Source organism: Podarcis pityusensis (assembly GCF_964106645.2).
Source record: "Podarcis pityusensis genome assembly, chromosome: 5".
NCBI classification, from domain to species: domain Eukaryota; kingdom Metazoa; phylum Chordata; class Lepidosauria; order Squamata; family Lacertidae; genus Podarcis; species Podarcis pityusensis.
Genome location: NC_138032.1, coordinates 98159303 through 98176497, shown reverse-complemented (window position 1 = coordinate 98176497; position 17195 = coordinate 98159303). Strand labels below are relative to the sequence as shown.

The window sequence follows — 17195 nt, the reverse complement described above, 5'->3', positions numbered from 1 at the left end:
GCCCTGTAGCCATAAAAAAGTAGATCGCAGTCTCTTGGGAGTTGGCCACTCCTGCTATATTGTATTACAATTTAATTCCATAGAATTCAAATTGTAATACAATAAAATACCATGTAAGGATAAAAGAAGCAATTAGAATTTGATCAAAGATCAATATGAATTGCTAATGCAATGGATGTGCTGCCTGGTATGTCTTTCATTTTAAAAGATAAGGAAGAAGAAAAAGAAATTGATGGAGAGTATATGGTGATTGAGTGTGTGAATGTGTTTTTGTGTGCAATGTCGTGTCACAAATCCACCACAATATGGAGAGAGGAAGGGATAGGGCAATGCCCATAGAAAATGTGAACTTTCCTGCAGTGACAATGGATCAGAGACTGTATATGGGGGAGTTTGCCATCTCACCATGTAATCAATTATCAAGACTGGTAGGGAGAAATCCTTAGACGCAGCAGCTCCAACTCTGCACTCCATAGCAAAAGGTTGCAGGTAATATTCAGAGAAAAGCACAGCTGGTTTAGCGTCTCTGTACATTCAGGCGGCTCGGATGGAGAAATGAGTTAGAGGCCTCTCTGTAGTATTTGCTTCTTGCCAGGAACACATCAGTGCCAAAAGAAAAGAACCGTTGGTGGCACTTGCCCAAGTTTGGCTCCTCAGATTCTGGGCCTGGACTCCTTCCAGACACTGTAAAGTCGTTTGCAAAGGCAGCCAGTCAGCAACAATAAAAAGGCTAAACAAAACACACCAATCTTGTATTCCCATTGAAATGCCTTCCATGCCACAGTTTACTTTCTATTCCTCACAGTCTTTGTTAGTCATCAATCAGCCACAAAATGGCGATTTATTTATTTCTGAGAGGGGGAAAGACATGTAATAATAATGCACAATTAAAAAGGAAAAAGAGAGAGCCTATCTTTCAGTACCAACAAGGAGACAGTGTGGAAATTATATAGTTTGGGAACCAGGCTAACGTGTTTCTCGATTTTAAAGATTAATATTCTATATTCCCCTCAGTGTTTTTTCTATGAGTGCTTCTGTACTTAATTAGGATGTTCCATCTATGCAACATTGATTTTAGCAAATTTACATGTTTTACTCACAACGCTGGTAAGTTTGGCCTATGTTCCAGTACGCCCATATAAAAATATACCGAAATTCAGCATGCATTATGAATGGCCAGGGCAACCCAGGGACTGCGAGTCAATTTTTAAAAGTGCCTTATAGCGCAATCCCATCTATGCTCAAAATAAGGTGCACTGACTTCAGTGGGACTTACTCCCAGGTAAGTGAGTATAGGATAGCATCCTTAATGGGTTGCCATATTTTGAAGAGCAAAAAAGAGGATGTGGAGCCCCCTCGCCTTCCACATGCACACTGTGGACACGCATGCCATACCCTCCCACACATCTCTGATGAAAATAGGGACATCCTATTCCATTAGTAGTAGTAGTAATAATACCTGCCTATCTGACAGGGTTGCCCAGCCACTCTGGGCGGCTTCCAACATATATAAAAACATAATAAAACATTAAACATTTAAAAACTTCCCTACAGAGGGCTGCCTTCAGATGTCTTCTAAGAAAAAGATGCAATATAGAAATACAATATGAATACAATATAAAGAAATACAGTATGAAGATCCAAGCAGTATGGTGATCAAAGGAAAGGAACAAAGCCTTGGGGGGGGGAATGGGGTGCCAAGTGCTTCAATTCCTCCACACTTTCCCTCCCCCACCCCAACCCCCAACCCCACCCCTTTCTTTGGTAGGTGCTTCAGTCTGCTAAGATTTCAGGACAAACACATACGGGGAGGGGGGGCTTTCCCTGACCTTACATGAGAGCTGTGTATTTTAACTTACATTCAAGAATTGCGCTTAGAGGTACCCAAAATGATGTGGTTCATCTCCAAGCTAGCTCTCCAAATGCCCATTGGCCTTAGGGAAAGAACTTTTAATTAGGGCTGAGAGAGCGGAGGGGGGTGTTGTCAGAGTATATGGGAGACCCTAAAGGCAGAGGGGGGGGGCGCTAAGAGAGGGGCCAGCAGAGACCCCTCAGGGAGTCTTTCCCACCTGCTCATGGGCAGCTTACTGGGCACAGGCTTGGCCAACAGCTCGGAAAGGTCTCGGTAGCAGCCAGTTGATCTGCCCTTTGGATGAGCCCAATCCCAGCATGAACCATGTAAACTAAGAAGGGGGATTCTAAGAAGAATTCTGGGCTGCATCCTATTGATGCAGTCCAGAATTGCATTGGCTTAGCTAAAAAAGCCAATGCAATTCTGGGCTGCATCAATAGGAGTATAGCATCTAGATCAAGGGAAGTAATAGTGCCACTGTATTCTGCTCTGGTCAGACCTCACCTGGAGTACTGTGTCCAGTTCTGGGCACCACAGTTCAAGAAGGACACTGACAAACTGGAACGTGTCCAGAGGAGGGCAACCAAAATGGTCAAAGGCCTGGAAACGATGCCTTATGAGGAACGGCTAAGGGAGCTGGGCATGTTTAGCCTGGAGAAGAGGAGGTTAAGGGGTGATATGATAGCCATGTTCAAATATATAAAAGGATGTCACATGGAGGAGGGAGAAAGGTTGTTTTCTGCTGCTCCAGAGAAGCGGGCACGGAGCAATGGATCCAAACTACAAGAAAGAAGATTCCACCTAAACATTAGGAAGAACTTCCTGACAGTAAGAGCTGTTTGACAGTGGAATTTGCTGCCAAGGAGTGTGGTGGAGTCTCCTTCTTTGGAGGTCTTTAAGCAGAGGCTTGACAACCATATGTCAGGAGTGCTCTGATGGTGTTTCCTGCTTGGCAGGGGGTTGGACTCAATGGCCCTTGTGGTCTCTTCCAACTCTATGATTCTATGATTCTAAGAAGAGATTCAAACATGTCAACTTCTACATGTCTGGATAGCCTTGCCTAAAAGGGGGGGGGGGAGTTTTAAGCGGGTGCTGAAAAGAATAGACACCTGCCTGGTGTCAATAGTCAGGGAGCTCCAAAGTGTAGGTGTGGCACCTGTAACGGTGCCTGCTCTGCTGACTGAAGTGGTGGACTGGGCAAATATGGGATAAGATGACTCTGCAAGCTGTTAAGGGCTTTTTGTACCAATAGTGATACACAACTTTGCCTGGTAACAAATCGGCAGCTAGTGCCAATCCCTGAACAGAGGTGATATATGCTGACAGGGTCTCACTCCTGTCAGCAACCACACAGCAGTATTTTGCACTAGCTTCAGTATCCAGATCAAGTGCAAGGAATGCTCCACACAAAGAGCACTGCTGAAATCCAGCCTTGAAGCCACCACTGCCTGAACCACAGTATCCAAATTCTCCCAATTCAGGAACGGTCCCAGCTGCCACTCCAGGTACGGCTGCTAAATGTGCTTCTAGCCACTGAAGCTACTTCGGCCTCCAGTGACAGAGGTGTTCCAGAAACACCCCAGACTGCATACCTGCTCCTTCAGGATGAATGAAACATGAATGAAACTCCATCCAGGGCAGGCAATTGGACAGTTTCCCTGACATGGGAAAACATATAAACTAAGGCCAGTAGAGCCTGAAAACATATAAACTAAGGAAACCATTACAAATTAACATAAAAATTACATAGTTCCAGAGTTGTATGACTATCAGTTCCAATGTTAAGAAATGTACAGAATAGAGGGATCCAAAAGAGCCAAGGTCTCAACCCTTTGGAAAAAAAGCAGGCAACCACATGCTACCGATTAAACTTTGTGTGTTTGTCAAATTTCAGGGTTAAAGATTCAGCTGTTTTGAATTATTCCCTCAAAGGAAAATACCAGGACAGTGTTTTAAAAAGTGTTTGGGTAGAGTGGGAAGTTATCTACCCTCCTATATGTCAAAAGGGGTTAGGATGAGGGTGGTGCTGAATTCAAATACAGAAAACGGGAAATATAGAAAATATATGTTTGGTTAGATTTGTGACACACTGGAAGCATTCAGTTTGCAAATTATGTCAGAGCAGGCCTGCATAACTTGTGACTTCGCATAACTTGGGACCTTGCCATGTGCTTGACAGAAAAAAACTGTCAAACAACTTTAAAAAAATACCATGTGTGAAGGTATGTGGGGTATACAGTGGTACCTTGAGTTACAAATGCCTCAGGTTACAAACTCCACTAACCTGGAAGAGTTACCTTGAGTTGAGAACTTTGCCCCAGGATGAGAACGGAAATTGTGTGCTGGCGGCGCAGCGGCAGCAAGAGGCCCCATTAGCGAAAGGATGCCTCTAGTTAAGAACAGTTTCAGGTTAAGAATGGACCTCCTGAACGAATTAAGTTCGTAACTAGAGGTACCACTATAAATGATTTTTAGCTACGTGAGGCAAAATTACAGGGGCAAAACCCATGACAGTGAAGTAATGGTTTAACCAAGAAAGAGGATCCATTCCATGCTGTTTTGCTGTGCTCTATAGTGGTGGTCTGCACACTACAAATAGGAGAAAGTCCTTGAAGAACTCCAGCTGCTGAATGGCCCTCTTTAAACATACTACGTGCCCCTGTGTGTTTATAAAGTATCTGTTTCCTTTAGACAATACTTCTGCAGCATTCCATCTCTCCTGGCAGCCCCCAGGAATGCTATGGCAACAGGTGGGAAAAGCATGCACAGTTCTATCAAAATCTTAAGAGCCTGTGCGTTTGGCATAGTGCCCTCAAAGCTCATGGAACATCTCTAAAACCACTATGTTGATTACAGCCTGCATTTTGTGTTTGTTAGAAAAACCCCAAATCCTGTAATACCATATGCAACAAAACCTGAAACCTAACCCCGGTTCATAGAAAAGTTCACTAAAGGTCAATATCCTCTTGAGAAAAGTTTGCTTGGTGTGTGTGTGTTGTATGTTTGTCACGTTAGGTCCTGATCTGACATTTCTCTTTCTCTGGGTCTCTAGGAGGAATAAAATCTCCCAGAACAAATGAGGCTCAGCTATTTCAGCTCTCTTTTGCTGTCTGAGCCATCGCCCTGTATTGTCTGTCCCGCAAGCTCTATGGCTAAGGCACTCGGCGCTGCCATGGTCTTACCTTGACTGACCAGGTGCCATTTTCTGCTCCAAAACTGGTCTGGTGCCTTTTTCTCGAGGCTCTGCCCTTTGCTGGATTGTTCCTACTGGACAGAGTTTGTGTTCGTCCCTCAAAAACCATATCAGGTTCAAAAATTTCAAGTTAAGCCATATTCAAAACCGATCTGCAAATCAAGCTATCACTAGGGTTGGCCAGGGAGTGGCGGGGAGATCAATGCTCCAAAGTGGCAGTTTGGTGTTTTCAAAGTATTGGAGTTACCATAACGACCTAATGTGCCATTTTATATAAATCTTTTTCATAATCATGTATGTAAGCATTGTTGCCTTGACAACTAAAATAGTAGTTTTAATATTTCTTTTTCTTTTAAAAAATCAAGCTATTGTTAGATTAACTGAGAAGTGAATCTTGAAGACATTCAACACCCAAACTAAATAAAAATGAATTAATATTAAGCAACCCTTTTATGCCTTCCTTAAAACTAAACTTCCCCCAAACAAAAGTGATATTTTGACACAGCTTGCTTCTCTTGATCCTTCTCCTAAAATTGTATACTGGAGCCACACAACAACAGAAAGGATCCCAACGAATTTAGAAAAGAGGAGAGGTGGGCTTCACACAAGTGCAGTCTCCAATTGCTTGGGAAAGCCCTGGAGAGGAGGGGACTTTAGGAGCTGTGGAGAGGCAGGGATCTTCCGTCTCAGCAGCTGCCTCATGGGGGCAAGGCCTACCAGGTATGAGTTGCTGTGCTTATTAGGCCTGACACTCCACCAATTCTGTGCAGATCGTGTTTTTGCTTATAAAGAGTTAACTCCAGCTTCATTGTGTGGTTTACTGTTGGCCAATGACACCTTTAGAATTATCAACACACAATGAACATCACAGAGTCAAGAAGAAATATGGAGGCAGATGACTATCTCTCATATTTGTCCAACTCTTACTTTGCCTTGGGATTTTGACACACTCTAGGATGCAACTCAATCCTGTGGATTTCAACCAGAGCTGCAGATTTAGCCAATTCATGGGTTCCATCTTTAGATTACGAAGTATTTTGACTCAAATTAATTGGTTAAAAGGTGGTATTGTAAGGATTCTCAGAGCAGGGTTCAATAAGTCCAAAAACCCATCTTGTCCAGCATTCTGTTCTCACAGTGGCCAAGCAGATGTGTGTAGGAAGACCCCACAAGAAGGATCTGAGTGCAACTGCACTCTTCTCTCCAGTAACTGGTCCTTACAACTCTACCCAGAAACCTTTGCTCCCTAAACCACTCTTCCACCTGCCAGGTTCCAGACGCAGGTGGGGGGAACGTAAGTAACCAACTCAACACTTCTGACAACAAATAATCCATTCCCAATTTCTGGGAAAGTTCTGATCTAGTCTCTGCATCTCTGATTACTGTATGAGGGCACTCTGCTACCCTGACCAAGCAATGCCATGTTGCACATGCTGTGCACCTGAGTATTTTAGGAGAGAGGCTACTTTATGGCTCTGCTGAATTCAACAGACAGCAGTCTGTCCTCAAGCAGAATAGAACCAGGGTTGGAGTGGTAACAGGTTTTTCTAGCACAGGGGTTTCCAGTCTGTGGTCCAGGGACCACCAGTAATCCACAAGTTTCATTCAAGGGCTCCACTGTATGTCCACAGTAAATATTAACATTCATTTTTTAACTGAAATTTGTTGCTTATTTAATTTCTTAAATTGCCTTTTAGTGGATTACAATCTGAAATGGAATACAAAATGCAATATAATAAAATAAAATAAAATATAGAAGAAATAAATAAAAGAAATAAAACAAGCAATAAAAACACAATTAAAATCATACAGCATTAATAACAGGCAGAAAAATCATTAAGTGGTCCACCAAGACCATTAACAATTTTTAAGGGGTCCATGGGGGGTAGGTTTGGGAAGCAAATCTGAGCTAAAATCCTTTAGAACCACCCCACTTCCAGTCATTCACTTTCCAGAAAGCCCCCCCCCCCAACACAGAGATGTAGTTTGTAGATGTTATGATGCTGATCTTTCTCCAAATCACGGACAACCTAGATTAAAAACCAGAAGAAAGGTTTCCTCTTGGATGACCTTGCCTGGTCACCTGGTGAGACTTCCTGTTCACCCGAAGCAATCAGGCAAGTGGCTATTTACGCAAAAGGAAATATTATGTGGAACTAAATTTGGCATTTTATTCAAGTCCTGTAATGAATGTTTTAACTTGACATTCAGAAAGTGTGTTGCCTTTCAAAAGAAAAGCAGTAAAGCTGGCCAAGTACAATAAAGCCAAATAAAGGCCACTCATTTGTTTTTTTCATAGCAACAAACAGATCAAATGTTACTTCTTATTAAAAATGTGTTCGATATATTTAATTTTAACATGACGCCCCCCCGCAAAAAACCCCTAGTATAGCACCACAGATTTAAAACCACCAACTGATGCTTACCTTAGATTATTTCACTATTTCCCCCAAACCCCTTCTCACTTTTCTCCAGAAATTAAAATACTCTTTCCTCCAACAGAATCAAAGTTTCTTTTGAGTTCACAACATTTAACATTACTGGTAGTGGAATAATTTAGTTGCATTGGTATTACACTTCAGCCAAATGAGGGTAACATGTAATGCGCCCATATAAAGCTTATGCGACCATATCATCATCACTGTGACGCAATAAGGCTCTTTACTGCTTATAATTGCTCCACACGCCTATGTGAGAAGTAGCCTTTTAAAGTTTTTATACCCTGCACCTGACACAGAGAAGAGGTGAAGCCTTCTTCCCCTGTTCCATTTCTGTATGCCCAGCTAAGCAGAAGTGGTCAAAGCATTGCAGCACATAAAGGAGAAGCCAGGAAAAGTATGATGGGAGTCCAGTTCCTACCCAAGCTGGGTGTTTCCTCCCGCCCCACAAAGTGCACATCCTTGCGGTACCTAAGCAACTGCAGGACATCAATTCCATTATATCCATTACTCTGAAGGAATTTCATTTTGATTTAATTCCAAGTTCAGTAAAGTTAGGATGGTAGCTTGAAACAGGTAAAATAAATATTTTGCTTCTTTCCTTGTTCAGACTGTAGCTAGAAAAAAAACATTCTTTGAAAACATTGATATCCAAAAAAATTTCTCCTTCAAAAATACAGCATTGAAATTTAAACATTGTGGGAGGGTATTGTGAAAAAGTAGCTTCCACACAGCTAGGACAACATGCATTTTAATAACTTGTAAATTTTGATCTAAAAGGTACAGTTTGCTTACCTGGTACCACACAGATCATCTAACAAATGTAGACTGGCCTTGCTGAAAGGAACTTGGAACAGTGAGTGGCAGTGAATGGAGCCCACATATCTTGAGGGTGCTAAAAAGAAAAGAAAAAAATGGGAGAGAAAGAAAGAGGTAAGTTCATCTGGAGTGTCTGCCTTTAGAACTAGCTAAAAGAATATTAGTGGTGTTAATGAGTTTATGGGTGCCAGAACTCTTTAATCCCTGGACTCAGCAAGTGTCAGGCTAGCCTCCTGGTGAAGTGCAAAGAGAACCAAGGAAGGAGCAATGTGCGAGGCAGCAAGTGGGCAGGGCTCCTTCCTCAACCCGCAAATAGTGAGGAGGAATAAAGCTGAGAGCAGTGATGTGGCCTAGGAAGGAAAACAGCAAGCAGAGAGCCAGAGAGACCTTGGTTTGAATCCATGCCAGATCTCTGTTTGAATTCAATGTTGCGGGCACAGGAGAAACAAGACCCTTTTGGGGTGTTAGGGCTATGAACCCTTGCAGTGCAGGCTCACGTTGTAGATACGTATAAATAAATCATATATCACAGACACCACAGCCTCCAGGGTCCCTCATTCCAAAAGGAAACCTGCACCCTGGGTAAGTGCCTGGAACCCCTGGGATACCTCCACCCTCAGCGAGATGCAACAGGACTGTTTTATTGCTTCAGAAAACCCAGCCCACGTGATGATATCTGGGGAAGAACCCCAAAGGCACTGGAAGGAATCAGAAAATTTGGAGAAGTAGCAGGTATCGGATTAAAAAAGACTAAGTCTAAAATGTTGGTGAAAAATATGAGAGAAAATGTTAAAACTGAACTACAGATAAGTACTGGTCTAACAACAGAGAAAATGGTTAAATACCTAGAAATATGGTTAACAGCAAGAAGTATTAATTTATTTAAATATAATTATATTAAAATCTGGTAAGAGTTTTAAAAATACTGAAATATGAGGAAGGATGAAACTTTCATCAATGGGAAGGATGTCAGTCATAAAAATGAATGTGTTACCAAAGATGTTATTTTTATTTCAAACAGCTCTGGCAATGAGCAATGCAGGATGCTTTAAAGAATGGCAAAAGGATGTTTCTAGATTTGTCTGCCAGGGATGGGGGACAAGGATAATGTTATGTATTGAAGTTCTCACCCTGGCCACCAGGAGTATCGTGTATATAGTTTTCACTCAGGTCCACATCAGTTACTTTAGGCGGGAAACCCTGGGCTGTTGTTGCTACATTGTTGACAGCCGGCTGCCTATAAAAGCAGGCCGGCTGAGCTGTTGGCTGTTCAGTTCTGTTCCAGCTTACAAAATAAAGAGCTGCTTTGGAGAAATCGCTGCGTCGTCTGCTATGTCTACCCACTATTTAACAGATAAAATATAAAATTCTGATAGATGCTAAAGGAAGAGGGGGATTCTCTCTGCCAGATTTAAGATTATATTATGAGACATCCTGTTTTTGCTGGTTAAAGGAGTGATTGACACTGAGAAACACACAGGTTTTGAATCTAGGTCACGATAATAAATTTGGCTGGCATGCCTATTTGTGGTATGGAAAAACTAAAATGCATAAAGGTTTCCTGAATCATGTAATCAGGAAAAAATGTATAGAGTATGGAATAAATATAAAAACTTGATGGGAAGGAAAACACCCTTATGGCTTTCGCCTATACAAGGCACAGAGGTTAAAAAAAGGAACATGAGATAGGACTGGGTAACATTTAGAATTTTAACAGAAGTGGATGGTGAGATTAAATTAAAGAGGTTTGAGGAAGTTGCAGGAATGGTAAGAAGCTGGTTGCAATACTATCAGCTTAATGAGGTATTTAAACTGGATAAGAAAAATGGCTATGACTCAAACTTCCCAACCAGAAAGAGACCTGCTAGATAATAATAATAATAAAGTTCTGTCAAAAATGAATAAGATGCTACTAGAATGGCAAACCAAAGATGAACAGGTGATCAATTATACACTGGGCAATGGATATAGGACATAACGAAATGTCAGATTATGGAACGTTGAGCTAAAATTTACAGCATGTTACGTGATAAAAGAAAATTATATGAAAATGATATATAGATGGTATCTCACACCTAGTAAACTAGCAAAAATGTAGAAGTCAGAATCGGATACCGGTTGGAAGTTTAAGGAGAAAGAGGGTACCTTTTCCACATATGGTGCACTTGTAAGGTGGTGACAAAACATTCTGGGAAATGATTTTAAAATGAGTTGAAAATAATATTTATTTAAAAACCAGAAGTTTAGGAATAATAGGCTCAGAGGTACCCAAAGAACAAAGGAAGCTATTCATGTACGCTACCACGATGCTCAAATGACATATGCCCAGAGGTAGGAAGAAGAAACGGTTCCAACCAAGGAAGATTCACAACAACAACAACCGTTGGAAGTATGAAGAAATGGTGAAACTTACTGGAAGATTAAGAAGTCAGGAAGAGAGACATTTTAATACAGAATGGAGAAAAAATTATTGATTATTTGTAGAATTATTGTAAACAATTTAAATCATTAGCAGGATTGACATAAAAGTATGTAGTGAGAATAACTTAAATAGAATATAAAAGATAAATTAATTAGGTATGAACTGGATATGCAGTGATAAAATATATAACATAAGTAACCACAGAAAGTGGGGAGGAGGGTCGAGGATTTGATGTTTTAAATTTGTTGTATAAATGTATTTGTGTGGTAATATTTGTAAAATGGGAAAATGAAAAATAAAATTATAAAAAAGAAAACCTAGCCCAGCTTTGTCTTGTTCAACACACATTCCTTACCTTACATACTTTTTAAAAAAGCTGTTAAAAAAACCAAACTTGTCTTACCTGAACAAAAAAAGTGATATATGTAAACCCTTAAGGTGCGAAAATCCAAGACAAAAAGTTTTGCATTTCCAATATCCCTGTTTACCCCACTACTTACCATCCTGCCTTTTTTACTTGATTTTTACTAGAACTCAGAACCAATTAGAAGAAAGAGTATTGCAGGAGAAACCTGGAACCCTCGGGTGTAACTGGCTAGTCTTGAGGCAAACCACCGATTTCATATCAAGACAAGAATTAGAGGCTCAAGCGACCCATGCTGTCACCGATTTTGATGAGCTTCTACTTTCAAGAGTTGTCAACATGAGAGGACTGACATCTAAACTATACAGAATACTTTTATCCTGTGACTGGCTATTTACAGAACCTAAAGTGTGATATAGGGGATACAAGAGATGAGTCCAAATGGGGGAGGGAGTGGGGTGACCCTAGAATGAATAATTTCAGCACAGTTGAAAGAAGTCATTCTCAAAATAGTATTCTAGTGACATTATACCCCCCATAATTAGCTAGTACATTAAAAATAACTTCCCCAAAATGTTAGTGATGTGGGCAGCACAAAGGGATGCATGTCTATCTTTGGTAGAATGTCTCAATGTACTCATTTTGGGGAATCTTGAAAGAGGAGAGCGCAAAATATGGTCTGAAGCTCAACATCAAAAAAACCAAGATCATGGCCACTGGTCCCATCACCTCCTGGCAAATAGAAGGGGAAGAAATGGAGGCAATGAGAGATTTTACTTTCTTGGGCTCCATGATCACTGCAGATGGTGACAGCAGCCACAAAATTAAAAGACACCTGCTTCCTGGGAGAAAAGCAATGACAAACCTAGACAGCATCTTAAAAAGCAGAGATATCACCTTGCCAACAAAGGTCCGTATAGTTAAAGCTCTGGTTTTCCCAGTAGTGATGTATGGAAGTGAGAGATGGACCATAAAGAAGGCTGATCGCCAAAGAATTGATGCTTTTGAATTCTGGTGCTGGAGGAGACTCTTGAGAGTCCCGTGGACTGCAAGAAGATCAAACCTCTCCATTCTTAAGGAAATCAGCCCTGAGTGCTTGCTGGAAGGACAGATCCTGAAGCTAAGGCTCCAATACTTTGGCCACCTCATGAGAAGAGAAGACTCCCTTGAAAAGACCCTGATGTTGGGGAAGATTGAGGTCACAAGGAGAAGGGGATGGCAGAGGACAAGATGATTGGACGGTGTTCTCGAAGCTACGACCATGAGTTTGACCAAGCTGCGGGAGGCAGTGGAAGACAGGAGTGCCTGGCCTGCTCTGGTCCATGGGGTCACGATGAGTCGGACACGACTAAACGACTAAACAACAACAACCAAATGACAGCAAAGGATTTATGACCAATGCCATCACTGTCACTGCTAGTGTTTGGAACAACCAGAACAAAGATGGGGGGAGGACCTCAAGGTGCTGAAATTTGAATTTTTGTTTCACAATGGCTCATGGGCTTGTTTACACAAAGATATTCATCACGTCACTGAAACATCCAGTGAAGACTTATATGTGTCAATGATGCATCTTGGAGACCAACTACTTTAGGCAGAACTTAACATCAATTCAAATATCACACACTGCACATGGATTCCTATGTAGAAATGACATGGAGAAAAGACAGAGTGACCCAGTCATCCCTGTTCCAAAGTCAATGGTTATAATTTCCTGATAGGCCAGAGCTCAGGCACTTCTCCGTTCAGTACTGCCTGGAAATTGAGGGAGATCAGATACAACTGCAGAAAGCAGGGTTCCCCATACTCACTGAGCTCTCTCTCCCCCTCACAGCAAGTGCCAAAAACATTTGCACCCCTAGCCTACTTCCTTTCTTCAACAAGCACCATACCTGCAAGGACCGGTCCACCCATGAGGCAAAGTGAGGAGACTGTCCCGGGTGGCAGGCTCCACAGGGGCAGCAGATTCTGATGTAGATCTTTATTCCCCCCCCCCCCCTTGTTCCTGATGCAGATATTCACTCACCCCTTCTTTCCTGGCAGGGAGGGAGGCACCATTTTGTGGTTCACCTCAGGTGCCAAAATATATTGGGCCAGCCCTGATACCTGGATAAAAGAAATTACTCCATATATGAAAATGAATCTGTTTTATTTTTCCCACTCCACACAAGTCTGATGAAGACCTTACAGATTCAAAAGCTTACAACATTTTAATCTATAATATGTTGGAAATTACAGCTTTGCCTATTTCTTTTCCACCTTTTACAAGTGGTTATGAAGTTCTGAAAGAAGCAGGACAAGATCAGTGACTGCTTATACTTAGAATATGGCAACGTAACTTCAGGGGAAAAATATTTTCTTGACAAGAGTCACTGTTAATAATACTCAAAGGAATGTGCATTATAATATATACAGATGTGTGTGTGTTGTGGCAAATATTAGTTGCAATTGCAACCGAAAACAGCAGAAAACAACAGAATGTAGTTGCAACTAAGTTAAGCTGTAGTCAACTGCACTGTTTTCAATGAAGTCATGAAAACTAACTTTTGCTAGGAAGTATTCAGGTTATAACCAAGGTTTTGAGATGATTTAACTGTCTTTTAAATAGATGCTAAATCAGTTAACTTAAAAGATAATTGCATATTACCAACTGCTTAACTTAGGTGCTTTCTGAGATATTGGAGGGAGAATTTCTGCAGTCACTCCCTGCTTGTGGAATGCTCTCCCCAGGGAGGCCTGCCTGGCGCCTTTGTTACAGGCAAAAACAGTCCTCTTCTCCCAGATTTTTTGCTTTTATATAGCCTTTTAAAATGAGGGTGGAATACAGTTTTTGTTTGTTGCTTTGGTATGTATTATTGTGTTTTCATATTGTCAACTGCCCTGTGATCCTCGGATGAAGGGTGGTATAGAAATTTAATAAACAACAACAACATGTCATACAATTTACAGTGCAATTCTATACATGCCTACTTAGAAGCAAGTCCAAATGAAGCTTTTTTAAGTGTGTACACTGTACAGTACTGAGGTCTTAATAAACTAAAGATAATTTTAGTTATTAAAAAGCTCATTTTTAATATTTCATTTTTCATTCCTTATAACAGAAAATATATCAGAAACGGAAGAAGGAGGAGGAGGAGGAGGAGGAGGGGGTGTGCATTAGCTAGCAAAAAGCAAGCAGGTGTGCCATTACACACCAGCCTCTACCCAGGATAAAAATTGCCTTTGCAAATTGAAATTGATTAAAGTTTTAAGTTTTGGGGGTGGGGGAGGAAACCTGAGAGACACATTCATTCTGGGAAATCTCTCAGGGGCCACATGTCAGTGGTGGCTGGGTTCAGAAACAAAAGTGGGTAAATAACAAATGTACACGTTACTTTTCCAGTAAGCTACTTTTCACACACACACGCAAACACCTTTCTCTATCCTCCATTCAGGCAAGCAAAGGGCAGAGTTCAAGGAGGCATTCCAGTCACATAAAAGCATTCGAGGAGGTTGTGAAGCCGGGCCAGGGAGGTGTGCGGTCTGGGGAGAGTCTTGAGGGCCAAACAGAGAGGGTTGGAAGGCCACATTTGGTACCTGGGCCTCAGGTTCCCCACTCCTGTGTTAGCTGATTAACCTGCTGTTTAAACAGATTTTTAAAAATTCAGCCCTGTTTCCCCTACATAATAATTAAAAAAATAATTTGCCAATATCTTTAGTAGTACAATGTCTGACTTGGAAAATGTAATGCATGCCAGATGGGTTTGCTTGTAATCCCTTCATCTATAGAAATTGTACCAAATTTAACCGCTGACACAAGCAGAATTTATTCCAGCTGAGCAGACAGGCCTACAAACATTACTGGTAGAAGTAGCTGAATGTGTTTAACATCCTTTTTAATTATAAGATGGGGAAATAATATTGTTACCTGATGGATTCAGGTGTTGATTTTTATTGCTTAGGAAACATAAGTAAGTTCACAAGTTCTAGGCAGGGTAATGTTGGTTGTCAACATGAAACCTGTCTTCCTCTGAAGAGCCAGATGTAAATAACCCTCGAGCAGCCCATTACTACTTCCATACATCTGAATGCCACTTTAAAATCTGTGAAATGAGTTTGGAACAGAACTATGAAACCAATTAGAAGTCTTTTATACAACTGTTTGGTGAATCAGCAAAATAATGACGATAGTGCCACATAACTTCACATGACCACACTTTTATATGTGAGTCACTCAAGTCTGCTACTGAGGTATGCTGCCAACATTACACTTCTCTATTTGCATAGTTTAAAACATATATTTTATTTATTCATTTTACAGTTTCACTTCATTTAAATTCAAAGGCTGTGGGCACAAAACATCTATATGATAATGATCCACATGTATGTGAGAGCGTGTGCTGTCAACCAATTGCTCTTGAATCACTTAATTGGCCCACACATCAGAAGGATAAGAGGAATGAGATGGTAATAGTCTGAAGAACCCTTGCCCCTTCATATGCAATGCATCCCTCCAATGCAATAGCTCATTTAAGAAACAAAACAAAAGGAAAATGGTCTCTTAAGGATCCCTGTGACATCAAATGTCAGTAGATTAGTTTGAAAATTCAGAACTCATATGGCAAGCTGGCCTTGCCCATGTCCCTGCACAGCTTCGACATACAAAACACACGCAATTATAGCACCAAGCCCAAGAGTATGAAGTGCAGTATAAAGGCTAAATTTCAAGTTGAAATCTTTCCTCACTTTAGCCACAAACTCACCAGGTGAATCTAGGCAAGCTACATCATGTAGGAAAACACAGCACTGTGGTATCTCCAAGCAAGAGGTATTCTAGTAAACTGGTTGTTCCAAAGTGGTGTGCCACTGTAACAGGAGGGAGAACCATGAGCATGCCAGTGAAAAGTTATTAAGAAAGGCCCCTGCAAAAGTCTGGGCATATCTAGCATTGGTCAACGCGGTGACTTGGGCAAGGCAACATTGTGCATCAGGGTTCCCGACACTGAGTGTTGCTGCTGTTCACTCAGAGGGAGGGCACATCTGATAATCATTTCTAAGATTGAGATATGGGAGACTTGCCTGTCAACAGCCTTCTATTAGGGCAGAGAAGTATTCCAAGTAAAGTGCAGCAAGAGATGCATGCTTGTGAACAGCGTGCAAGGAGTAGCAACTAAGGTACACTGGTTTACACAGATCATATTTGGAAATGTGCTTCCACTGGACAAATGGCATGGGAAAAATGGGAGGTGTCAAGGCCCTTGGCCCTGGCGATGATAGATCTGCTTTCTGGGGTCAAATCAGAAACTGGGACAGCTTCTCTAAATCAGGGATGTCCCTGGAAAATAGGGACACTTGGAGGGTCTGCCCTAAGGAGTCTAGGACCTCCCCTGAGGGAAGACAAAATCCCCCATTTATTATTTTCACAATTCCATTTGGTACAATTGCTTTTTGAATGGATTTTCCCAGGAGGTACCCCCCTCCCCACATATAATTATTCACACCTTAGACTTCTGGGCCCACCTGCCTTAATGGAGGCAGCCTCCACGACAGCAATGGATTGTCAGTGAACGAAAAACAAGGATGATAGAGGGTAAATCATCCTTGCAAATCTCCCCCAGGGACGGGGGAATGGGCTTCACTTGCAGTTCGCCTTAGTACCTGGCTCTTGCTCTGGCATGGAATGTGGGAGGCAGGGAGGCGCTGACTGCAAAAGCACTTTGCCTGGCGAAAACCCTCCTATGCCACCATTAAGAAGCAGAGGTTCTCCGTTTAGTTGGATCTTTAATTGGCTTTAAAGTACTGGCGCGTGATGGAAAAGGGTTGCAACAACATACTGCCAAAAATACCAGCTACATGGATTAAAGGCTTGAATTGAGATATGTACCAGCTGTGATCAAGCCATAAGCTGAGCATTTTAAGATCCTATTCATTTCAATGGGAAAATAAGAATATAGTCCTCTCCCATTAAGATCAATGAAAGTAAGTCTTAGGACTTATTGTGTTCCCCTAGGTAAAGGTAAAGGGACCCCTGACCATTAGTTCCAGTCGTGACCGACTCTGGGGTTGCGGCGCTCATCTCGCTTTATTGGCCAAGGGAGCCGGCGTACAGCTTCCGGGTCATATGGCCA

At 41.6% G+C, this 17195-nt stretch overlaps 1 protein-coding gene across 8 annotated transcripts in view; it reads right to left on the bottom strand.

Annotated features, from left to right (window-relative positions):
• LOC308477259 (uncharacterized protein) overlaps positions 1-17195 on the bottom strand; it is a 198026-nt gene that overhangs the window by 28732 nt on the left and 152099 nt on the right. For 5 of the 8 annotated variants that reach the window (XR_013986405.1, XR_013986406.1, XR_013986408.1 and 2 more), the window contains one exon: positions 8279-8378. Coding sequence is in view for 2 of the 8 variants with exons in the window: in XM_081005788.1 (XP_080861914.1) it covers positions 8007-8100; positions 8279-8378 (194 nt within the window). In the remaining 6 variants the exon portion in view is untranslated. Of the gene's footprint in view, positions 1-5034; positions 5105-7065; positions 8101-8278; positions 8379-17195 lie in introns of those variants that run through there. The other 3 variants (XM_081005787.1, XM_081005788.1, XR_013986415.1) reach the window with 2 other exon arrangements.